At 42.1% G+C, this 26,210-nt stretch overlaps 1 protein-coding gene across 9 annotated transcripts in view; it reads right to left on the reverse strand.

Moving 5' to 3' along the window:
• The window catches only part of ankib1a (ankyrin repeat and IBR domain containing 1a), a 154,670-nt gene that overhangs the window by 4,764 nt on the left and 123,696 nt on the right, over positions 1-26,210 (reverse strand). For 7 of the 9 annotated variants that reach the window (XM_070881301.1, XM_070881302.1, XM_070881303.1 and 4 more), the window contains 5 exons: positions 22,346-22,491; positions 11,508-11,686; positions 10,249-10,300; positions 6,974-7,082; positions 53-183 (listed from right to left, as the gene is read on the reverse strand). In XM_070881301.1, the coding sequence (XP_070737402.1) occupies positions 53-183; positions 6,974-7,082; positions 10,249-10,300; positions 11,508-11,686; positions 22,346-22,491 (617 nt within the window). Of the gene's footprint in view, positions 1-52; positions 184-6,973; positions 7,083-9,798; positions 9,830-10,248; positions 10,301-11,507; positions 11,687-22,345; positions 22,492-26,210 lie in introns of all 9 variants that reach the window. The other 2 variants (XM_070881307.1, XM_070881308.1) reach the window with 2 other exon arrangements.

Raw genomic sequence — 26,210 nt, forward strand, 5'->3', positions numbered from 1 at the left:
CATGCAGCAAAGCAAAGATGGTGGAAGGATAGAGGATTGCACCGAGAGATACCTGCAAAGAGTCCTGGTTCTCAGAATGACTGACAGGGGTATAGTCATGAAGCGAAGAGCTGTGCAGAATACTCATAGATGCTGAACTCACCATGGAAGTACCATGTCGCCTGCTGTTGCCTTCCTGGGTATCTATAATCAAACAACAAAATGAATGTAACTGCTGTAGTACACTTGGCTCTAAACTGAAGGGGTGTATGAACGGGTGTTAAATGAATGCCTTTGCCTCTATGGTACAACTCAATAATTTGTAATAACTCAATGTTTTTACACAGCTGTCAACATTGGACAAAGCATAATTGAGATTTTCAGATGTAATGCAGTTGAAAAGTTGTCTTAAAACAAGCATGGTTTAAAGTACTAAGCTATGTCGTGCATATATGCTTTAATCTGAATTCACTGTCCTGATTTTCTTCAACTATTGTTAGTGCAACAGAATCAAAACTGCTGGTAACTGCAGAAAGAAATGCTTGCAGCGAATCATCTCAAAAAATTGGTCTCAAAATGGGTAGCACAGGCATTGGGTGCAGAATAAAGTATATAAAAGTGGTGAGCATCGGAAGTTCCAAAGAAACATGAAGGTTTGCTTAACCACTATTGGCATTTTCATAATCGAAAAGAACTAAAATTATTTTAATTCATTTAATCTCAGGCAAGGTTCCATTGGTGCCTCTCAGGACCTCGCCCAATTACTCATTCTTCTACTTAGCTTAAATTAACCACTGGAAACATCACAGTCAAGCCTGTTCCTGTCCTCATCCATTGCCCGCACACACACTTCCATCTCAAGATACTAGATAAAGACTAGAAGTGTGGACCCTAGTCAATTTTCCCCACGCAAGGATGGAGGAAGGGGACAAAGTAACAAGTTATTTTGTGTCCTTTCCTTTCTTCAGGTCTCCAAGTGCTATAAACCAATCCTTGGTTGACTGAGCAGATGATCACTGCTACTTCTGCTGCTTTGTAACCAACTTCCAAGGGGGAAGCACCTAGTTTCCAACCCAAACCTGCCCATTGGCAAAGATCAGGAGATTATGGTGGGGAAATTCCAGAATGAATACATATTATACCATTCTGTGGCACAACATAATGATGTATAAAAGTAGCACAATAGTTTGTTTAAAAAAAAATGCTCTCCAATTCTATTTAGCACAACGGATGGTTCAGCACTATTTTATATAGCTGCTTAAGAATTGGTCTAAGATTGCCTCAAGAATCCTTGGATACCAGAATCTACCCTTTTTATATATTGTATGGTAAATTTCAGATAGCAACAGAAAATACTTCGGCAAGCCTTTGTTATGTGCAGTTGTATAAAGTTGTGTTTGTGAAAGAGAGACAAGAGGAAGAGACAAAAATGTGTGTTTTTATTTAAAATGACTGTTTTAAGTTTTTATTTTGTAATTTAGAGCCAATATTACTGTGACCAAGTAATTCCTGATATTTCAATAGCTTTAATATTAATGTTAGTGTATGTTTCAGTGCCATGTGTGAACTGAAGACTGCATAAATAACTGGCCCAAAAAGAATTCTCATTTTCCCGAATCTACAGGCAGGCTTAAGATTAAAAAAAACAGTATATATTGTATTCTGAGCTCATAAAAATCATAGATATGACCAAGGTATTATCAAGCATCAAACACCTCTAGTTTAAATATAGCATGAAGAAGAATGCTTAAAGCTTTCTGTCCACTGCTCAACAATATGCCTTAAGACCAAACCTCAGAGGAATACTCCAACTATGGCAGAGTTTCATTTCTACTTCCCATATTTTCTAAGTAACACTGTCAACTTCTTCTAAATGAAAGGCAGTTGTGTGTTGTGGACTCAGCAAGAACTTGGTTGAGGCTGTCCAAGCTCAGTTTTATTGGAAGCTTTACAGCTAACAAGAGTGAAATTTGTAATGCCATTAGTCTGGCCCAGATTTGAATCCAGGTTCCAGTGATGAAAGGTAGGTTCCAGTTCAATGTACCACTTAGTCTGCAGAGGCACTGCAGGATAGAAACATGGACAAAAACATAGAAAATAGGTGCAGGAGGAGGCCATTCAGCCCTCCGAGTCTGCATCACCATTCACTAAGATCATGGCTGATCATTCGCCTCAGTACCCCTTTCTTGCTTTCTCTCCATACCTCTTGATCCCTTTAGCCGTCAGGGCCATATCTAGCTCCCTCTTGAATATATCTAACGAACTGGCATCAACAACTCGCTGCGGTAGAGAATTCCACAGGTTAACAATTCTGAGTGAAGAAGTTTCTCCTCATCTCAGTCCTAAATGGCTTACCCCTTATCCTTAAACTTTGACCCCTGGTTCTGGACTTCCCCAACATCGGGAACATTCTTCCTGCACCTAACCTGTCCAGTCCCATCAGAATTTTATATGTTTCTATGAGATCCCCTCTCATTCTTCTAAACTCCAGTGAATATAGGCCCAGTCGATCCAGTCTCTCCACATATGTCAGTCCTGCCATCCCGGGAATCAGTCTGGTGAACCTTCGCTGCACTCCCTCAATAAGAACATCCTTCCTCAGATTAGGAGACCAAAACTGAACACCATACTCCAGGTAGGCCTCACCAAGGCCCTGTACAACTGCAGTAAGACCTCCCTGCTCCTATACTCAAATCCCCTAGCTTTGAAGGCCAACATACCATTTGCCTTCTTCACCGCCTGCTGTACCTGCATGCCAACTTTCAATGACTGATGTACCATGACACCCAGGTCTCGTTGCACCTCCACTTTTCCTAATCTGCTGCCATTCAGATAATATTCTGCCTTCATGTTTATGTCCCCAAAGTGGATAACCTCACATTTATCCACATTATACTGCATCTGCCATGCATTTGCCACTCACCTAATCTGTCCAAGTCACCCTGCAGCCTCTTAGTATCCTCCTCACAGCTCACACCGCCACCCAGCTTAGTGTCGTCTGCAAACTTGGGAGATATTTCACTCAATTCCTTCATCTAAATCATTGATGTATATTGTAAATAGTTGGGGTCCCAGCACTGAGCCTTGTGGCACCCCACTAGTCACTGCCTGCCATTCTGAGAAGGACCCGTTTATCCCTACTTTCTGCTTCCTGTCTGCCAACCAGTTCTCTATCCACATCAATACATTACCCCCAATACCATGTGCTTTAATTTTGCACACTAGTCTCTTGTGTGGTACCTTGTCAAAAGCCTTTTGAAAGTCCAAATGCACCACATCCACTGATTCTCCTTTGTCCACTCTACTAGTTATATCCTCAAAAAATTCTAGAAGATTTGTCAAGCATGATTTCACCTTCATAAATCCATGCTGACTTGGACCGATCCTGTCACTGCTTTCCAAATGCGCTGCTATTTCATCTTTAATAATTGATTCCAACATTTTCCCCACTACTGATGTCAGGCTAACCGGTCCATAATTCCCCGTTTTCTCTCTCCCTCCTTTTTAAAAAAGTGATGTTGCATTAGCTACCCTCCAATCCATAGGAACTGATCCAGAGTCGATAGACTGTTGGAAAATGATCACCAATGCATCCACTATTTCTAGGGCCATTTCCTTAAGTACTCTGTGATGCAGATGATCAGGCCCTGGGGATTTATCGGCCTTGAATCCCACCAATTTCCCTAACACAATTTCCTGACTAATAAGGATTTCCTTCAGTTCCTCCTTCTCGCTAGACCCTCAGTCCCCTAGTATTTCCAGAAGGTTATTTGTGTCATCCTTCGTGAAGACAGAACCAAAGTATTTGTTCAATTGGTCTGCCGTTTCTTTGTTCCCCATTAATAAATTCACCTTAATGGGGGTCAGGAACTTGGGCTGGGAGGGGGGGGGGGGGGGAAGGCATGATCTTAGGCTTGGGGGAGTCAGTAACTTGGACTGGGGTTGTCAGGGATGGGAGAGCTCTATCCTCTCTGGGGTCTGAAGTCAGAATGGCTCGAATTACACTTTGCAAAGTCACTCAGAATTTAGGCTGGGCAGTTCCAATTAGATATTCCAGAAAAACTTCTGGGTGTGGCTTATCACCCAAGGGGACCAATCAACAATCAGGTCAGTTGTGTTAGGGAAATTGATGGGATCGAAGGCCGATAAATCCCCGGGACCCGATAGTCTGCATCCCAGAGTACTTAAGGAAGTGGCCATAGAAATAGTGGATGCATGGTGATCATTTTTCAACAGTCTTCCGACTCTGGATCAGTTCCTATGGACTGGAGGACAGCTAATGTAGCACCACTTTTTAAAAAAGGAGGGAGAGAGAAAACAGGTAATTATAGACCGGTTAACCTGACATCAGTAGTGGGAAAAATGTTGGAATCAATTATTAAAGATGAAATAGCAACACATTTGGAAAGCAGTGACAGGATCGGTTCAAGTCAGCTTGGATTTATGAAAGAGAATTCATGCTTGACAAATCTGGAATTTTTTGAGGATGTAACTAGTAGAGTGGAAAAGGGAGAACCAGTGGATGTGGTGTATTTGGACTTTCAAAAGGCTTTTGACAAGGTCCCACACAAGAGATTAGTGTGCAAAATCAAAGCACATGGTATTGAAGGTAATGTACTGACGTGGATAAAGAACTGGTTGGCAGACAGGAAGCAGAGAGTCGGGATAAACGGGTCCTTTTCAGAATGGCAGGCAGTGACTAGTGGAGTGCCGCAGGGCTCAGTGCTGGGACCCCAGCTCTTTACAATATACATTAATGATTTAGATGAAGGAATTGTGTGTAAAATCTCCAAGTTTGCAGATGACACTAAACTGGGTGGCGGTGTGAGCTGTGAGGAGGACGCTAAAAGGCTGCAGGGTGACTTGGACAAGTTAGATGAGTGGGCAAATGCATGGCAGATGCAGTATAATGTGGATAAATGTGAGGTTATCCACTTTGGGGGCAAAAACACGAAGGCAGAATATTATCTGAATGACGGCAGATTAGGAAAGGGGGAGGTGCAACGAGACCTGGGTGTCATGGTTCATCAGTCATTGAAAGTTGGCATGCAGATACAGCAGGCGGTGAAGAAAGCAAATGGTATGTTGGCCTTCATAGCTAGGGGATTTGAGTATAGGAGCAGGGAGGACTTATTGCAGTTGTACAGGGCCTTGGTTGTGCTCTGTTTTGGTCTCTTAATCTGAGGAAGGACATTCTTGCTATTGAGCGAGTGCAGCGAAGGTTCACCAGACTGATTCCCGGTATGGCGGGACTGACATATGAGGCGAGACTGGATCAACTGGGCCTTTATACACTGGAGTTTAGAAGGATGAGAGGGGATCTCATAGAAACTTACAAGATTCTGACGGGACTGAACAGGTTAGATGCAGGAAGCATGTTCCCGATGTTGGGGAAGTCCAGAACCAGGGGACACAGTCTTAGGATAAGGGGTAGGCCAATTAGGACTGAGATGAGGAGAAACTTCTTCACCCAGAGAGTTGTTATCCTGTGGAATCCCCTACCGCAGAGAGTTGTTGATGCCAGTTCATTGGATATATTCAAGAGGGAGTTAGATATGGCCCTTTTGGCAAAAGGGATCAAGGGGTATGGAGAGAAAGCAAGAAAGGGGTACTGAGGGAATGATCAGCCATGATCTTATTGAATGGTGGCGCAGGCTCGAAGGGCCGAATGGCCTACTCCTGTACCTATTTTCTATGTTTCTACCTGATTCTGACTGCAAGGGACCTACGTTTGTCTTTACTAATCTTTTTCTCTTCACATATCTATTGAAGCTTTTGCAGTCAGTTTTTATGTTCCCAGCAAGCTTTCTCTCATACTCCATTTTCCCCCTCTTAATTAAACCCTTTGTCCTCCTCTGCTGAATTCTAAATTTCTCCCAGTCCTCAGGTTTGCTGCTTTTTCTGGCCAATTTATATGCCTCTTCCTTGGAATTAACACTATCCCTAATTTCCCTTATTAGCCACGGTTGAGCCACTTTCCCAGTTTTGTTTTTACTCTAGACAGGGATGTACAATTGTTGAAATTCATCCACGTGATCTTTAAATGTTTGCCATTGCCTATCCACCGTCAATCCTTTAAGTATCATTCGGCAGTCTATTCTCGCCAATTCATGTCTCATACCATCGAAGTTACCTTTCCTTAAGTTCAGGACCCGTGTCTCTGAATTAGCTGTGTCACTCTCCATCTTAATAAAGAATTCTACCATATTAGGGTCACTCTTCCCCAAGGGACCTCGCACAACAAGATTGCTAATTAGTCCTTTCTCATTACACATCACCCAGTCTAGGATAGCCAGCCCTCTAGTTGGTTCCTTGACATATTGGTCGAGAAAACCATCCCGAATATACTCCAGGAAATCCTCCTCCACCATATTGCTACCAGTTTGGTTAGCCCAATCTATATGTAGATTAAAGTGCCCATGATAACTGCTGTACCTTTATTGCACACATCCCTAATTTCTTGTTTGATGCTGTCCCCAACCTCACTACTACTGTTTGGTGGTCAGTGCACAACTCCCACTAGCGTTTTCTGCCCTTTGGTATTCCGCAGCTCTACCCATACAGATTCCACATCATCTAAGCTAATGTCCTTCCTTACTATTGCGTTAATTTCCTCTTTAACCAGCAACGCTACCCCCACCTCCTTTTCCTTTCAGTCTATCCTTCCTGAATGTTGAATACCCCTGGATGTTGAGTTCCCAGCCTTTGTCACCCTGGAGCCATGTCTCGGTGATGCCAATTACATCATACCCGTTAACTGCTTCACCTTATTATGAATATTCCTCGCATTGAGGCACAGAGCCTTCAGGCTTATCTTTTTAATACACTATGTCACTTTAGAATGTTGCTGTAATGTGGCCCTTTTTGATTTTTGCCTTGGGTTTCTCTGCCCTCCACTTTTATTTAAGTGTGTACTTCATTTAAAAAAAATCAACTTTCAGCAGGCTTTAAGTTTACTAAAATCAGAATAATTAGTTAGCACTGTTATCGTTACCTATTGTACTGTCACTGGGATCATCAGGATCTGGAGTGTTACTGCGAAGGCTATGCATATCTCGTCGTCGTTGTCTATGCCGTCGTCGGTACTGAAATTCAGCATATTCCTAAATACAGCAAATAAACAATAGCATTTTAGTGAAAATTGTACGAGTGGTTGAACATACATCGATAATATAGATCTGAAGACAGTGGGTACTTCCGGTCTACAAAATTTTACTTCCTACTGCCAACCTCTGACATTACAAATTTGTATGTGTTAATAATGCTCATGTAAACCTCTCATTCTGCAATTCCACCTTCCTAATAGTGGTGGTGCAGTAGCACCTCAGTTTTGCACCTCCCAGCTCCTCGGTCTGTACTGTAGAGAAACTCCTGTGCTTCGACTAACTATACTGCGCTGTTTTGCTATTTAAGTATAAATATAAAAATCTAAATAGATCATAAATAAGGACAGAATACATGACTTCAAAATAATGACTAAGTTATGTTTGCACGTCCTGGTCTAATTGTTCTCCCATCTTCCAAACCTGCTTTATTTGAAGAGTATATGTGGTCCTGACTCAGTGTGCAACATCATGAGGGATCGACTAGTAAAAGTTAAAATTCTTTGAGGACTCAAAGCAACCTTTAGCTTCAGAAAAGCAAACATTTTACCATTATATCTTTCTGCTGATATTAAAATTCCTGCCCATTTTCTCCTCAAGGTATCAACCCTTACTGGAGTACAGTTCCACAGTAGTCAGTAGCCCATTTGTACTTTACCCAAGTGACAATTCTTCATTTATAACCCTAGACAAGTGAGCCTCTACAGACTGTCGAGTGGAGGGCAGTACAGCGGAGGTCAATCCTGTTTTCATTTGATGCTAACCAGATTAGTGTTGTCCAATAGAAATTGCTGATTAGCCAGTGACACCATTTTAGCCATATGCACTAATTTTAGTAGAAAACACCCTGCATACAACACAGGTAACTGCACTTCACGTTGTTCAATGTGAGCTTTGAAGTTTCTTTCGCCAAAGTTTGGAATTCTGGCATGAATTCATCAGACAAAGCACATCTTAGTCCAGATTCAAGGTTTTTGCACAGTAGTTGCAAGTGGTACTTTTGACTTCTCCAGAGTGACTGCTGAGAACATTGACTCACACAAGATGCACTAGACCTGCATCTACTCTCCATCCAGTATATGGTTGGATGCTGCTTGCCTTTTTCCATTACATACCCTATTGGAGCTGCTTGTTATTGGTTGGGCTTGCTTTTTTCTGCTGGTCAGGAGCAGATATTCTGATCGGTCGAGCTGATTATGACACCGCCTCTCGCCATACAATGTTGCTGGTGTTTCCATGGTGAAGTCTGGCATTTTCACCCATGTTACACACCATTTTAGCAAATAACCAATAAACAGTAACCAAGGAAGTAAAGCATACACCGATCAAAAAACACTCACATACTCATCTTTTCCTCTTACCACTTTACCAATAAATGCACAAAAAGGTTTTAAATGCACATGCATCAGCATGCAAATATGAGTATTGACATCACATGCCCAACCATGGTGTCGATGACTCATTTTTAAATTTAATCAAAAAGGCAATTAGCCACTTATGAATTCCCAATTGCTCACATGTGACTAGTGGCTAACATATTGAACAACATTGAACTAGACTACCAGGAAATAAAAATGTAACTTAAAAAAAATCATTTTATAGCTTCAGCAACATTTAATAAATTGACTATCACATGTTAAAGCTGAACAGAGTCAACATTTAGATGTGGAGAGACTGGACAGCCCAGGTCAAAGCACCACATTTTCACATTACTTTATAAACATTAAAAAGCATTTATTTCATATCGTTGAACAAATTCTAATTGATGCCAAAGCACATGGTGAATTTAACTTGTCTAAATATAACCAAACTATTTTCAACTTAATTGTTAAAATCAGTTCTTTCAAACAAATTTGTCATGTTCCCTTCAGTACCACAACTCAATACTTCAGTATTCCAATAAAATTAGCACAGCAGAACCACTCAAGTATAAGATTTGTCTTAATGCAGACATGTCAATTTTTCTAGTGATGTCTATTCATGACAGTTTAATGCTCAAAAATTTTATTCCAATGATTTTATTCACCTTGTACATATGAATTAAGAAAATATTCCAAAATCATAATCAAAAAATGATGAAATGCCAATGGGAGCTAATAAAGTAATATTATGCAGCATGAACTAGCCCTGAAAATGGTGCAATTGTCACACATTTTACAATTAGAAATCATCTTCAAGAGGAGCGGAAGAGCAAATAACATTCAATGCACGTTTGTGGAATCAAATTCTTGATGTGCAAAAACCAGTCTAGTTACTGTCAGCACCTCTTTGATGGCTAGTTTGGGACATACAATATTGCATAAAGAATAGTAGGTATGATTCTACATTTAGTGTTCCAGACTAGTTGCTTTGATATACTAACCTGTTGTAACATTGGGGGCTCATCTTTCAAGTTTTTATACAAAAATAAATCTATGCTCAATGCACTACCAGGAAACACTCGTATCAAAGCTACAATTCCACTTCAATTAAGTAAGTGGTGGATCAGAAAATGATCCTGTAAAGTTAAAAAAAAAACACTGTTTGGATGAGTCTAGAACAAGTAAATAAATCCTTTGATGGTGGGCTGATGGCACATTTCAACAGTTATGTTACATCTCAAAGAGCTGCAACGTAACTAGAATCAATTATTGGAATACAAGTCACTTAAAGGAGCTGTCCTGTACAATAATTACAGCCAAAACAGGCTCTTAAATATAGATTATAAAAACCTTACCTGCAGGCCTTCTATGTCTTGTCCTCCATACCTGCAGGCCGTTTTGCATAAAGAAATAAAAAGTAAAAAAAAAAATTATTTTAAGAATAGCACACCTGCAAAAAGTTGGCAGCCGGCCTATGTGGTCTTCCAGGGTTGGGCTCAGAGACAGACAGAAGTAGTGAAGCTACTGTGTCAGTCTCTAAACCAAGCGCTGCTTATAGAAATGGGATCAGGCTGCAGAAATGGTGTATTGAAGCTGACAAGCCTGGTGCAGAGAGAAGCTTTCTTTTTAGTTAATTCAAGGTAAAATAAAATTTGACATTTTTAAATTAATGATTGTTAGCAGCAGAATTGGTGGCACCATTCACTATCATCACCTATTCAGGATAGCTCCTTTAAATAAAGGTCCTCCTAAAAACTCTGCACTGAAAGGGCTATGTCATATAACCGCAAGCAGTGTATACCTACCTCAGGTGATGCAAAACCTAAATATTCCCAATCCCAGGTTCCACCAGCAAAACTGTAACAAACAATTCAAAATTCTGTCAATACGATAGTGACAGTTTCTTAATGTTAACATGGGTAGCCAATAATAACAGTTTCTGAACTAAAGACCAACATCTGTTATTTAATAGATCGTTTTAAAGTAAAACAATTGAAGTAAAATATTTTATTGTGCCATAATTATTTATGAACGAATGTACCATTTAAAGTACAATTGAGGGCTAATACTGTAAAAGCAAAAAACATCTTATAACAGCACTTTGCTATGTTGAAACTTCAACCAAATATTTTTCCATTAAATTGTGAGCTAATCTAAATTTAAGCCAAAAATCTTGAATTACTTTTAAAACATTAAAAAAAAACAGATGGAGCCCAAAATTTAGTCTTTATCCATAAGCAGAAAAACAACGGACAAAAATTGTACCCGTATTTATCACTACACGCCGGTGGTCTGGAGTGTGCAGCATTCGCTGCTAACAAAAAAGTAAGCATTCTGCAAATTTGTATCCATTTATAGTTTCTGCACACAGAAAGGAAGAATGCAGGATACTGACTTTTGCTAAATGTCCTTTCGGTTTTGGATGAGATTTCAGTTTCATAGATTTCTCAGCAAAAAAACCATGGCGGGGAGATAGTCAGTGTCCCATCCAAACAGACAGTGGTTTCCTGCTTTATTTTTCTTAAATATAGTTTACAAACCCCATCTGGCGGACGTTAGGTGTCAACAGTACATATATTTGTCCACATCCATGAAATGGATAGTCAATAAAAAAGATCAACATTTTTCTCTGGATGCAAATGAATGCTGTTGGAAATTTTCAATGGACAGGAAAAGGGGACAGTAGTGTACCAACTCTAGAAACTTATAACAAGACACATGGGATTGGGCCAAAACTGATCATTGTAACTGTCCAAATTCAGAACTTGCATGCATACAATTAATAAACTGAGTTTGTAGACATAATGCAAATGCAAGGAAGCTGCTGATACATTCGTGGTTCTGATCTGTACTATTTTCATCACTAAGGGTATATTTTCCTATTGTTAAAGAAAAATCCTTTTACTAAATTATTATAAACCTTGACAGAGCACAATATGCCCCTAAATTAAATGGTTTTGATTTAAAATAGGTAAATTCTTAATCATATTTTATCTTGGCACATCTAATTCTTCTGTAAAACAATAGAAATAACTGTTAAAGTAATGCATTACTGAAGAAGTACCTGCGTCTCTGTACTTCAGGCGAGTCTGCAGGGGCAACACCACGGGCCACCGAGGCCAGAAACTCTTGTCTTTTCTGTTGAACAAGACATGCTGCTCGGATGATTTTATGGCGAGGAGTGCGGAGGTAAGGTCGGTTTACTTTCTGAGCTAGGTCCTCAGTTACCATCTCCAGGTCGGTCTGTTTGAACAAAGTGGATGTAAATTATTTCACTTTACAAGATCACCCAAATGCAACTAGTTGGTGGACTAAGAACCTTTTTTGCTTGTGCGCCTTGGGATTTCAGCTTAGATAGTTGGGATTCAAAAGTGGCTTGAACTATGAGGAGTTTGGAGTGAAGTGGCTCCACGTATTATCAATCTGAATCCTAATGGGTCCATCAGACTTAACCTATTTAATCAGACACAATTTCAGTTATTATTTTGTGCAGCCAGAAAGATCACAATGACATGGCATTTTACATATACAAGGTTTTCTTGCAAAGGGGGAAAAAAAAATTAAAACTTCAATTATCTCAAAGATGCATGTCCTAGAAGAAGCAGTAGTATACATCTCGATCAGAGAACACAAGCTGAAAAAGATACTCAATACAGTTGGTGCCTAGACTTTGCTGATTTTGGTTCCCCACTCCACATTCGACCAAGTAACTAAAACCCCTTCAATTGATAAATACTTCTTTGGTTTAGAATCTTTTACAGTTCCTCCACTTTGGATGCAGGATCACCAAACAGCTGTGGGCAATGGTTGGCTGTGTCTGTCCTTTCTTTGCTGCTGCACCAAGAAACATCCCAAGTCCAGAGTCATAGGAAACTGCACCATTATCCAATCAGAACTCTTAAATGGCTCCATTTAGGACTCTACTAATAATTCATAACTCGTTACATCTCCTGATTGTGACAAGAAATTCCCAAACATGAAAGAGACCGCTCAAAAATCAAATTATAAAGGATTATCAACAACACCTGTACTTATACAACACCTTTAATGTAGTAAAATATTCGAAGGCGCCTCACGAGTGTTATCAAAACAAATTGACACCGAACTACACAAGGAGGTACAAGAACATAACAGATAGGAGCAGGAGTAGGCCATACAGCCCCTTGAGCCTGCTCCGCCATTTAATACATTCATGGCTGATCCGATCATGGACTCAGGTCCACTTCCCTGCCCGCCCTCCATAACCCCTTATTCCCTTATCGTTTAAGAAACTGTCTATTTCTGTCTTAAATTTATTCAATGACCCAACTTCCACAGCTCTGAGGCAGCGAATTCCACAGATCCACAACCCTCAGAAGAAATTTCTCCTCATCTCAGTTTTAAATGGGCGGCCTCTTATTCTAAGATTATGCCCTCCAGTTCTAGTCTCCCCTATCAGTGGAAACATCCTCTCTGCATCCACCTTGCCAAGCCCTCTCATAGTCTTATATGTTTCGATAAGATTACCTCTCATTTTTCTGAATTCCAATGAGTAGAGGCCCAACCTACCTCAACCTTCCCTCATAAGTCAACCCCCTCATCTCTGGAATCAACCTAGTGAACCTTCTCTGAACTGCCTCCAAAGCAAGTATATCCTTTCTTAAATATGGAAACCAAAACTGCATGCAGTATTCCAGGTGTGGCCTCACCAATACCCTGTACAGCTGTAGCAAGACTGCCCTGTTTTTATACTCCATCCCCTTTGCAATAAAGACCAAGATTCCATTGGCCTTCCTGATCACTTGCTGTATCTGCATACTAACCTTTTGTGTTTCATGCACAAGTACCCCCAGGTCCCACTGTACTGCAGCACTTTGTAATCTGTCTCCATTTAAATAATAACTTGCTCTTTGATTTTTTCTGCCAAGGTGCATGACCTCACACTTTCCAACATTATACGCCGCCTGCCACATTTTTGCCCACTCACCTAGCCTGTATGTCCTTTTGCAGATTTTTTGTGTTCTCCTCACACATAGTATATGGGGAGATGACCAAAAGCTTGGTCAAAGAGGGAGATTTTAAGGAGCGGCTTGATGGAGGAAAGAGGTCAGGAGGCAGAGAGGTTTCGGAAGGGAATTCCAGAGCTTGTGTCCTTGGCAGCTGAAAGCATGGCTGTCAATGGTGGAGTGATTGAAATCAGGAATGCTAGGCCAGAATTGGAGGAGCACAGATATCTGAGGGTTGTCGGGCTGGAGGAGTTTACAGAGATAGGGAGGGATGAGGCCATAGAGGGATTTGAAAACAAGATTGAGAATTTTAAAAATAGAGGCGTTGCTTAACCAATGTAGGTCAGCAAGTACAGGGGTGATGGGTGAACGGGACTTGGAGAGAGTTAGGACATGAGCAGCAGGGTTTTGGATGACCTCAAGTTTACAGAGGTAGAACATTGGGGCGTGCCAGGATTGCATTGGAATAGTCAAGTCTAGAGGCAACAAGGGTATGGATGATGGTAGCAGATGAGCTGAGGCAGGGGTGGAGTTGGGCAATGTTACAGAGGTGGAAATAGGCCGTCTTAGTGATGGGAGTGGATATGTGGTCAAATATGACACCTAGGTTGTGAATAGTCTGGTTCAGCCTTAGGCAGTTGGTGTGGAGAGGGATGGAGTCGGTAGCTAGGGAACAGAGTTTGTGGCAGGGACAGAAGACAATGGAAAATTGTTCGACAAACCGTCTGACTATTTAGAGACAGTGGAGGTGTCGAGAGAGGTGGTGGTGAGGTAGAGCTGGGTGCCGTCAGTGTACATGTGCCAACTCATGCTGTGTTTTCACCAAGGGGCAGCATGTAGGTGAGAAATAGGAGGGGGCCAAGGATAGATCCTGGAAGGCGGGGGGGGGGGGGGGGGGGGGAACGGAGGGAACGGACACACCATAGTGGTGTGGGAGCAGTCAGTCGAGGAGGCGGGAGCTCGGAGCAGCGCGAGTCCGGGGTCGGCGAGAGGCCTATAAAGGCCAACGGGAGTCGAGCAGTTCGAGCAGTCAGTCGAGGAGGCGGGAGCTCGGAGCAGCGCGAGTCCGGGGTCGGCGAGAGGCCTATAAAGGCCAGCGGGAGTCGAGCAGTCAGTCGAGGAGGCGGGAGCTCGGAGCAGCGCGAGTCCGGGGTCGGCGAGAGGCCTATAAAGGCCAGCGGGAGTCGAGCAGTTCGAGCAGTCAGTCGAGGAGGCGGGAGCTCGGAGCAGCGCGAGTCCGGGGTCGGCGAGAGGCCTATAAAGGCCAGCGGGAGTCGAGCAGTTCGAGCAGTCAGTCGAGGAGGCGGGAGCTCGGAGCAGCGCGAGTCCGGGGTCGGCGAGAGGCGTACCGGTGCAGCTACAGGGAGAAGGCAAAGATACAAAGGTGACGTCACAGCCTAGGGGGTAAGTGATTGGCTGGTGATTGGTGAGTAGTTTTTCTTTTTCTTCTTATATTGGTCAGTAACTTTTAACATTGTTATTACCAGTTTAAGTGTATCTAAGGGTTAAGACATGGCAGGAGAGCCCGGTCGGGTGTTATGCTCCTCCTGTACCATGTGGGAACTCAGGGACACTTCCGGTGTCCCTGACGACTACGTGTGCGGGAAGTGTGTCCACCTCCGGCTCCTGACGGTCCGCGTTGCGGAATTGGAGCGGAGGGTGGATTTACTCTGGAGCATCCACGATGCTGAGAATGACGTGAGTATCACGTGTAGTGAGTTGGTCTTACCGCAGGGAAAGGGTCCACAGCCAGATAGGGAATGGAAGACCAGCAGGAAGAGTAGTGCAAGGAAGGTAGTGCAGGGGTCCCCTGTGGTCATCCCCCTGCAAAACAGATACACCGCTTTGGGTACTGTTGAGGGGAATGACTCATCAGGGGAGGGCAGCAGCAGCCAAGTTCATGGCACCGTGGCTGGCTCTGCTGCACAGGAGGGCAAGAAAAAGAGTGGGAGAGCGATAGTGATAGGGGATTCAATTGTGAGGTGAATAGATAGGCGTTTCTGCGGCCGCAACCGAGACTCCAGGATGGTATGTTGCCTCCCTGGTGCAAGGGTCAAGGATGTCTCAGAGCGGGTGCAGGACATTCTGAAATGGGAGGGAGAACAGCCAGTTGTTGTGGTGCACATTGGTACCAACGACATAGGTAAAAAAAGGGATGAGGTCCTACGAAACGAATTTAAGGAGCTAGGAGCTAAATTAAAAAGTAGGACCTCAAAAGTAGTAATCTCGGGATTGCTACCAGTGCCACGTGATAGTCAGAGTAGGAATCGCAGGATAGCGCAGATGAATACGTGGCTTGAGCAGTGGTGCAGCAGGGAGGGATTCAAATTCCTGGGGCATTGGAACCGGTTCTGGGGGAGGTGGGACCAGTACAAACCGGACGGTCTGCACCTGGGCAGGACCGGAACCAATGTCCTAGGGGGAGTGTTTGCTAGTGCTGTTGGGGAGGATTTAAACTAATATGGCAGGGGGATGGGAACCAATGCAGGGAGACAGAGGGAAACAAAAAGGAGACAAAAGCAAAAGACAGAAAGGAGATGAGGAAAAGTGGAGGGCAGAGAAACCCAAGGCAAAGAACAAAAAGGGCCACTGTACAGCAAAATTCTAAAAGGACAAAGGGTGTTAATAAAACAAGCCTGAAGGCTTTGTGTCTTAATGCAAGGAGTATCCGCAATAAGGTGGATGAATTAATTGTGCAAATAGATGTTAACAAATATGATGTGATTGGGATTACGGAGACGTGGCTCCAGGATGATCAGGGCTGGGAACTCAACATTCAGGGGTATTCAACATTCAGGAAGGATAGAATAAAAGGAAAAGGAGGTGGGGTAGCATTGCTGGTTAAAGAGGAGATTAATGCAATAGTTAGGAAAGACATTAGCTTGGATGATGTGGAATCTATATGGGTAGAGCTGCAGAACACCAAAGGGCAAAAAACGTTAGTAGGAGTTGTGTACAGACCTCCAAACAGTAGTAGGGATGTTGGGGAGGGCATCAAACAGGAAATTAGGGGTGCATGCAATAAAGGTGTAGCAGTTATAATGGGTGACTTTAATATGCACATAGATTGGGCTAGCCAAACTGGAAGCAATACGGTGGAGGAGGATTTCCTGGAGTGCATAAGGGATGGTTTTCTAGACCAATATGTTGAGGAACCAACTAGGGGGGAGGCCATCTTAGACTGGGTGTTGTGTAATGAGAGAGGATTAATTAGCAATCTCATTGTGCGAGGCCCCTTGGGGAAGAGTGACCATAATATGGTGGAATTCTGCATTAGGATGGAGAATGAAACAGTAATTTCAGAGACCATGGTCCAGAACTTAAAGAAGGGTAACTTTGAAGGTATGAGGCGTGAATTGGCTAGGATAGATTGGCGAATGATACTTAGGGGGTTGACTGTGGATGGGCAATGGCAGACATTTAGAGACCGCATGGATGAACTACAACAATTGTACATTCCTGTCTGGCGTAAAAATAAAAAAGGGAAGGTGGCTCAACCGTGGCTATCTAGGGAAATCAGGGATAGTATTAAAGCCAAGGAAGTGGCATACAGATTGGCCAGAAATAGCAGCGAACCTGGGGACTGGGAGAAATTTAGAACTCAGCAGAGGAGGACAAAGGGTTTGATTAGGGCAGGGAAAATGGAGTACGAGAAGAAGCTTGCAGGGAACATTAAGGCGGATTGCAAAAGTTTCTATAGGTATGTAAAGAGAAAAAGGTTGGTGAAGACAAACGTAGGTCCCCTGCAGTCAGAATCAGGGGAAGTCATAACGGGGAACAAAGAAATGGCAGACCAACTGAACAAGTACTTTGGTTCGGTATTCACTAAGGAGGATACAAACAACCTTCCGGATATAAAAGGGGTCAGAGGGTCTAGTAAGGAGGGGGAACTGAGGGAAATCTTTATTAGTCGGGAAATTGTGTTGGGGAAATTGATGGGATTGAAGGCCGATAAATCCCCAGGGCCTGATGGACTGCATCCCAGAGTACTTAAGGAGGTGGCCTTGGAAATAGCGGATGCATTGACAGTCATTTTCCAACATTCCATTGACTCTGGATCAGTTCCTATCGAGTGGAGGGTAGCCAATGTAACCCCACTTTTTAAAAAAGGAGGGAGAGAGAAAACAGGGAATTATAGACCGGTCAGCCTGACCTCAGTAGTGGGTAAAATGATGGAATCAATTATTAAGGATGTCATAGCAGTGCATCTGGAAAATGGTGACATGATAGGTCCAAGTCAGCATGGATTTGTGAAAGGGAAATCATGCTTGACAAATCTTCTGGAATTTTTTGAGGATGTTTCCAGTAAAGTGGACAAAGGAGAACCAGTTGATGTGGTATATTTGGACTTTCAGAAGGCTTTCGACAAGGTCCCACACAAGAGATTAATGTGCAAAGTTAAAGCACATGGGATTGGGGGTATTGTGCTGACGTGGATTGAGAACTGGTTGTCAGACAGGAAGCAAAGAGTAGGAGTAAACGGGTACTTTTCAGAATGGCAGGCAGTGACTAGTGGAGTGCCGCAAGGTTCTGTGCTGGGGCCCCAGCTGTTTACATTGTACATTAATGATTTAGACGAGGGGATTAAATGCAGTATCTCCAAATTTGCGGATGATACTAAGTTGGGTGGCAGTGTGAGCTGCGAGGAGGATGCTATGAGGCTGCAGAGTGACTTGGATAGGTTAGGTGAGTGGGCAAATGCATGGCAGATGAAGTATAATGTGGATAAATGTGAGGTTATCCACTTTGGTGGTAAAAACAGAGAGACAGACTATTATCTGAATGGTGACAGATTAGGAAAAGGGAAGGTGCAACGAGACCTGGGTGTCATGGTACATCAGTCATTGAAGGTTAGCATGCAGGTACAGCAGGCGGTTAAGAAAGCAAATGGCATGTTGGCCTTCATAGCGAGGGGATTTGAATACAGGGGCAGGGAGGTGTTGCTACAGTTGTACAGGGCCTTGGTGAGGCCACACCTGGAGTATTGTGTACAGTTTTGGTCTCCTAACTTGAGGAAGGACATTCTTGCTATTGAGGGAGTGCAGTGAAGGTTCACCAGACTGATTCCCGGGATGGCGGGACTGACCTATCAAGAAAGATTGGATCAACTGGGCTTGTATTCACTGGAGTTCAGAAGAATGAGAGGGGACCTCATAGAAACGTTTAAAATTCTGACGGGTTTAGACAGGTTAGATGCAGAAAGAATGTTCCCAATGTTGGGGAAGTCCAGAACCAGGGGTCACAGTCTGAGGATAAGGGGTAAGCCATTTAGGACCGAGATGAGGAGAAACTTCTTCACCCAGAGAGTGGTGAACCTGTGGAATTCTCTACCACAGAAAGTAGTTGAGGCCAATTCACTAAATATATTCAAAAGGGAGTTAGATGAAGTCCTTACTACTCGGGGGATCAAGGGTTATGGCGAGAAAGCAGGAAGGGGGTACTGAAGTTTCATGTTCAGCCATGAACTCATTGAATGGCGGTGCAGGCTAGAAGGGCTGAATGGCCTGCTCCTGCACCTATTTTCTATGTTTCTATGTTTCTATGGTACACTGCATAACAGCTCCTCAATTATTTAGCCCAGGATAAAATGTTCGCTTAGAAGTATTAGCCTAGATTTCCAGACCAGGATCATGTGTTTTACCAGCGAAAATCAGCTGGCAAGGAAGTTCCATTCTGCTGCGACAAGTTGCAGCCACAAATTTTGGACTTCTCAACAGGAGCAAGCACGGCACATCCTGCTAGGTCACATCTTAAATCACTGAAATGAGTGCTACCCCATTGAGCATTTTTACTGTCGATTTTTTTCTGCTCTCTTTCCATAATTACTTTAATCCAAATGATGTTTAAAGACTAACAGGAAGAAACAGATACACAAAGCAACCCACTGCTACCAGCAAGAGACATTCATGACCACCATATCTGACCAATGCACACCTTCCCCTTCCCTCAAATATAACTATCATCTACAGATTCCTCTGTGCGCAACAACTCACAAATGTCTCGTTCAAATCATTTAACAAAAACAACTTCCACACCTTTCCAAGAACAATTTTGGCATGCACAACTTCAGTGCCAACAAAATGTTATTCAAATCCATAGTGCATGTCTACCGAGGGTTTCCCCTTGGTGCCAGTATGTGAAGTACATTCATTGAACCTATTATCCTTCTGCTATTTGAGTGGCAGGAGCATGAAGTTTTCTTTCTGTGACACATCTACAGGATGACCTCCTGATTAATGGAGCTCACATGCCATTTTCAGGTGGTGTGTTCGGAGGGGTTAATTATATGGTTCAGTAATGGGTAATGTGAGGTGCAGCAGAAAGAGAATCCGAGGATGCGAGTGAAATAACATATGCACTGAAAGCTGAGTGTGTGAAGTGCAGCGTACTACCTCATGGATATTGTTTGTAATCAATTCAAGCTCTCTAACACAGTATGAAGAGGAGGTCATTTTAAGTGACAGACATGCATCACATAGTGCATTCTTGGAAAGTGTGGCCGACTGCTCTTTCCTTGTCTGATTGATAAAGTCATTAAGCTTTTTCCGACACGGAATGGCTATGTGCGGCGTGCTGGAGTTGACATGCACACCTCTGACCACCTCCTTCCCTTTGATGGCCTGGGTTGCTTTGTGCCCTTCTTTGCCTGACCTGCAGCAACAAATTCACAGTTGCATCTGAGAAGCATAAGATCTCTTCCCTCCAGCTGACCCAAGACACTTTTAGCAAAACCACTTGCATGGCTGCAGCTAAAACAATAATGTTGACACATGGCCTTTTTAATTCTGCAGCAGCACCTCATTTTCTGCACCCCCCATCCATGGACAAGCTCCCAATTAGTAGTGTTGCTAACAACTTCAGCCCACCAATATTTTAATGAGGGGAACCCCAAATTACAGGTCAGCACTCGGCTATATTTCCAGTTGGCTCTTGCCTCATCAGAAAATCGAAGGTATTATTTTTGTCCTCTTCAGTCCAGATCAAACAAACACATACAGAACATAAATGCAACTTTAAAAAAGCATCGCAGCCTCCTAACTGTATTTTTTGGCACCTCTGCAATTGTCTTTTTCTTTAAAGTCTTAATGAGTTGCAGTTTTGGTTACCAGGGTGAATCAAGTACAAGAGACCAAAACCTAGCAACAGTTTTCAGTTTTTGTTTTGGAATGTGAGAAATCAGTTAATTTATCTTTTCACAGTAACGTACCACTTTCACAGTAAAAACCACTTCCCATGCGAAGGATTTCCAGTGTAAAATAACATTCTAATACATAATCAAATCAAGTGGCCTTCAAACAATTCAGGTTGCTAACAAAAAAATTACTGGGGTAGGTACATGGTGCAACTCTGAAGCTTGTATGAAGGCTGAGAAATATAAATCCTCCTGTACTACAACACTGAAGAAATACTCTTAAATGAAAATAATTGAATGCACACAATGCAGGACAGTGAGTGGTGCCACAAAGTGAAAAATACTTCAACACTACAAAATGCAAATGGATGTTATATTGGTAGAAAATATGGTTTAATCAAAAAAAATCTAATATCCAGATTAGTATGGGAAGGCAGCTGTGCTATTTGTGTTGTGTTGCAGCATTGACTACAAGCCATTACAGAATGCAAAAATATTTCAGTTTCACCAAAAATTCAGAGCTTTAAAAACTGCAGAAATACAAAAACAAAACTGGTGCTTATAGCAGTCAAACGCCCTCACATTACAGTATCACATTCAACTAGAATGGAGGATTTAAAGGAATCCAAAATCTCCAAAGGGGTCCATGATACCTCTTAAACTTCAAAGCATAATTTCACAATATAAATTTAATGAAAACCAAAAAGTACTGTAGTTTTTTAAATTAACGAGCTTCAGTAATTCTCAGTGAATATAATGTGAATTAAGATCACTGCGTCTCAGCGTTCAGGTATCACTTGCAATATTCAGCGACCAATCTATCAAAACATTAATTCCCTGTAGCACTGCCTGACCACTGACCTAGCGAAGAATACTTTGTGCATTATTTGTATGTAGTCCCTAGGCTGCAAGCTTTGCATTAAAGCAGAATTTCCTTCTTGGGACAAGTAAGCTCTACAGATCTAGTGCAGAAAAATAGTGTTTTTGTTGTGTTCAGCATATTGCCTGGCAACACGAGTCTGGAGTGCCTCAGCAAATAGGTTTTCAAATAATTGAATGTTAAACTTGAAAAGTTGGACATTAGCTCCCTTATGATCAGATAGAATTTTAATTAATATAGACTGAGCCCAAGGAGGAGATATCATGAGGGGCATGGTCAGAAGTGGGTTTTAAGGAGGGTCTTAAAAGGAGGAGAGGAAAGTGGAGGGGTTTATTATCTACACCCAGCTTTTCCTCCATCAACATTTATTCCATGGCCATCTTTGTTTTGTCAGACTGCCTATCTGATAGCAGGAATGAGCTAGGGAGTTCTCCAAATCGACATTGGAAAAACCAAATCCATCTTTTCTTATTAACCCCCCGCTAAAAATGATATAAAAGTTAATTAGTTTACAAATCCTTCCATTACATCACACTATTCCCTTCAAGTGAAGAGTGTGAAGGCATGCAAAACCAGACATACTGCCACAGTTCCAACCTGGGAGAATTCCAGCCACTTTGGATTGTCATAGTTTTAACTACATGCAGTTGGTTCCCACCCAAAAGGGAAGGAATAATGTAGCCACTGCTTAATTCAAATACTGATCCAAAAACATTAGACCTTATTGTGCCTAATAAAATGACTTGTTCAAGTTAGATAGCAGCTAAATGTAACTATACAAGTTCCTCTGCACAGTGTGTGTATATCAGTCTTCTATCTTCACTATAAATTTAAACTAGTTAATTACAAACTTTTAGCAAATGAGACAGCCCAATACTACAAGTCATCAATTTTAGCAAAAATACCTGCATGAGCTCAAATATTTCTTTCTTTGTGCTTTTAGGTTCCAGAAAAAATCCATAAGGATAGGAGCACTTCAGGATACGTCGTGTTTTCAAGAGTTCAAGTACTGCTTCTTCAATAAAAGTGGTATCAGGGGACCCTCCTTCAACTGACAAGATAAAGCAACATTCATTACCCTTACTGCAGAATTACATTTCTCTTTTTGGACAACAAACCATAATATACATTTCTTTATTCCTGACAGTTGATTGCAACCAACAATGGAACAGCTGAAGTAGCTGTGTCCAAGTTCTGAGCTCCCTGATGGACTATGGCAAAGCATTTCAGCATTTTGAAATTATTTTATTTCTCTTCTCAACAGATTTATTTACTATATTTAAGTCGTGTTTAATAAACAGAAGATAAGGTTTGAGTGGCACATTGGGTTAGAAAAGTTCTAGGTGAAGTTAGTTTGGAGAGTATGAATTTAGTCCTATTAGGTGTAGCCCTGCAATACAAAACTTTCTTTTTTCAGAAAAAAATACAGGGTGGTCTCATGTAAATAATGGAAAACAAAATCACACGTGCAGTAGGACAAGATGTTCCAAGCTTTTGTCTTTGTAGGCTGCATAAGTGCCCATTATGGAGCCTTGGGAACCACATATAAAGTTCCCAGTAATTCTATATATATATGAATATGAATATGCATATATATTTTATATTCAGGTTGCTAATACGAATATATATTGGTATTCAAATTTACAATAAAGAAATTAATTAAAAAACCTATATAAAGCACTAGTTCGGCTGGAATAGTGTGTCCAATTCTGGGCACCACAATTTAGGAAGGGTGTGAAGGCTTTGCAGAGGATACAAGAGATTTATTAGAATGGTTCCAGGGATGAGGAATTACCTAAAAACAAGTGGGAGCAGGAATAGGCTATACAGCCCCTGGAACCTGCTCCGACCGCTATTTAATACGATCGTGGCTGATCCGATCATGGACTCAAGTCCACTTCCCTGCCCGTTCCCCTTAACCCCTTATGTTCTCTTATCGGTTAAGAAACTGTCTGTCTCTGTCTTAAATTTATTCAATGCCCTAGCTTCCACAGCTTTCTGAGGTAGCAAATTCCACAGATTTACAACCCTCAGAAGAAATTCCTCCTCATCTCAGTCTTAAATGGGCGGCCCCTTATTCTAAGATTATTCCCCCTAGTTCTAGTCTCCCCTATCAGTGGAAATATCCTCTCTGCATGCAACTTGTCAAGCCTCCTCATAGTCTTATACGTTTCGATAAGATTACCTCTCATTCTTCTGAATTCCAAAGAGTAGAGGCCCAACCTACTCAACAATTACTCATAAGTCAACCCCCTCATCTCCGGAATCAACCTAGTGAACCTCCTCTGAACTGCCTCCAAAGTAAGTATATCCTTTCGTAAATATGGAAACCAAAACTGTACAGAGTATTCCAGGTGTGGACTCACCAATACCCTGTATAACTGCAGCAAGACTTCCCTGCTTTTATACTCCATCCCCTTTGCAATAAAGGCTAAGATTCCATTGGCCTTCCTGATCACTTGCTGTACCTGCATACTAACCTTTTGTGTTTCATGCACAAGTACCCCCAGGTCCCACTGTACTGCAGCACTTTGCAATCTTTCTCCATTTAAATAATAACTTGCTCTTTGATTTTCTCTGCCAAAGTACATAACCTCACACTTTCCAACATTATATTCCATCCTGCCAATTTTTTGCCCCACTCACTTAGCCTGTCTATGTCCTTCTACAGATTTTGTGTGTCCTCCTCACACATTGCTTTTCCTCCCATCTTTGTAGCGTCAGCAAACTTGGCTACGTTACACTCAGTCCCTTCTTCCAAGTCATTAATATAGATTGTAAATAATTGAGGTCCCAGCATTGATCCCTGCGGCACCCCACTAGTTATTGATTGCCAACCCGAGAATGAACCATTTATCCCGACTCTCTGTTTTCTGTTCGTTAGTCAATCCTCTATCCTTGCTAATATATTACCCCCAACCCAGTGAGCTTTTACCTTGTGCAGTAAATTTTTATGTGGCACCTTGTCAAATGCCTTCTGGTAGTTCAAATACACCACCATCCACTGGTTCCCCTTTATCCACCCTGTTTGTTACATCCTCAAAGAACTCCAGCAAATTTGTCAAACATGACTTCCCCTTCATAAATCCATGCTGACTCTGCCTGACCGAATTATGCTTTTCCAAATGTCCTGCTACTGCTTCTTTAATAATGGACTCCAACATTTTCCCAACCACAGATGTTAGGCTAACTGGTCTATAGTTTCCTGCTTTCTGTCTGCCTCCTTTTTTTAAATAGGGGCATTACATTTGCAGTTTTCCAATCTGCTGGGACCTCCCCAGAATCCAGGGAATGTTGGTAAATTACAATCAATGCATCCATTATCCCGGCCACGACTTCTTTTTAGACCCGAGGATGCAAGCCATCAGATCCAAGGGATTTATCCGCCTTTCGTCCCATTATCTTATTGAGTACCACTTCCTTAGTGATTGTGATTGTGTTAAGTTCCTCCCTCGCTATAGCCTCTTGACTATCCACTGTTGGGATATTGTTAGTGTCCTCTGCCGTAAAGTCTGATACAAAATATTTGTTCAGAGTTTCTGCCATCTCCTTGTTCCCCATGACCAATTCTCCGGTCTTGTCGTCTAAGGGACCAACATTTACTTTAGCCACTCTTTTCCTTTTTATATACCTATAGAAACTCTTGCAATCTGTTTTTATATTTCATGCTAGTTTACTTTCATAGTCTATCTTCCCTTTCTTCATTTTTTGTGTCATTTCTTTGCTGGCTTTTAAAAGTTTCCCAATCTTCTGTCCTCTCACTAGTTTTGGCCACTTTGTATGCCCTTGTTTTTAATTGGATACCGTCCTTTATTTCTTTAGTTAGCCACGGATGGCTATCTTTTCTTTTACACCCTTTCCTCCTCATTAGAATATATTTTTCTTGAGTTATAAAATAGCTCCTTAAATGTACGCCACTGTTCATCAACCGTCCTACACTTGAATCTATTTTCCCAGTTCACTTTAGCCAACTCTGCCCTCATACCTTCATAGTCTCCTTTATTTAAGCTTAGCACACTGGTTTGTGATCCAACTTTCTCACTCTCCATCTGAATTTGAAATTCAACCATGCTATGATCACTCATTCCAAGGGGATCCTTTGCTAGGAGATTGTTTATTAATCTTGTCTCATTACACAGGACCAGATCCAAGATAGCCTGCCCCCTTACATACTGCTCAAGGAACCCGTCCCTTATGAACTCTATGAACTCCTCCTCAAAGCTACCCTGACTAATTTGATTTGTCCAATCAATATGGAGGTTAAAATCACCCATGATTATTGCTGTTCCCTTTTTACAAGCCCCCACTATTTCCTGGTTTATGCTCCGACCAACAGAGTTGCTACTGTTAGGGGGCCGATAGACTATGCGCACCAGTGACTTTTCCCCCTTATTATTCCTTATCTCCATCCAAACTGTTTCAACATCCTGATCATTTGAGCGAATATCGTTTTTCACTATTGCAGTGATTCCATCCTTTATCAATAGAGCTACCTCCTTTTCCTTTCTGTCTGTCCTTCCGGATCGTTAAATACCCCATAATATTTAGTTCCCAGTCCTGGTCACCTTGCAACCACGTCTCTGTAATGGCTATCAGATCATACCCATTTGTATCTATTTGTGCCGTCAACTCATCTATTTGGTTACGAATGCCTCGTGCATTTAGACATAAGAACATAAGAAATAGGAACAGGAGTAGGCCATACGGCCCCTCAAGCCTGCCCCACCATTTAATACGATCATGGCTGATCCGATCATGGACTTCCCTGCC

The sequence above is a fragment of the Pristiophorus japonicus genome, chromosome 5 (genome assembly GCF_044704955.1).
Source record: "Pristiophorus japonicus isolate sPriJap1 chromosome 5, sPriJap1.hap1, whole genome shotgun sequence".
Classification (NCBI taxonomy): domain Eukaryota; kingdom Metazoa; phylum Chordata; class Chondrichthyes; family Pristiophoridae; genus Pristiophorus; species Pristiophorus japonicus.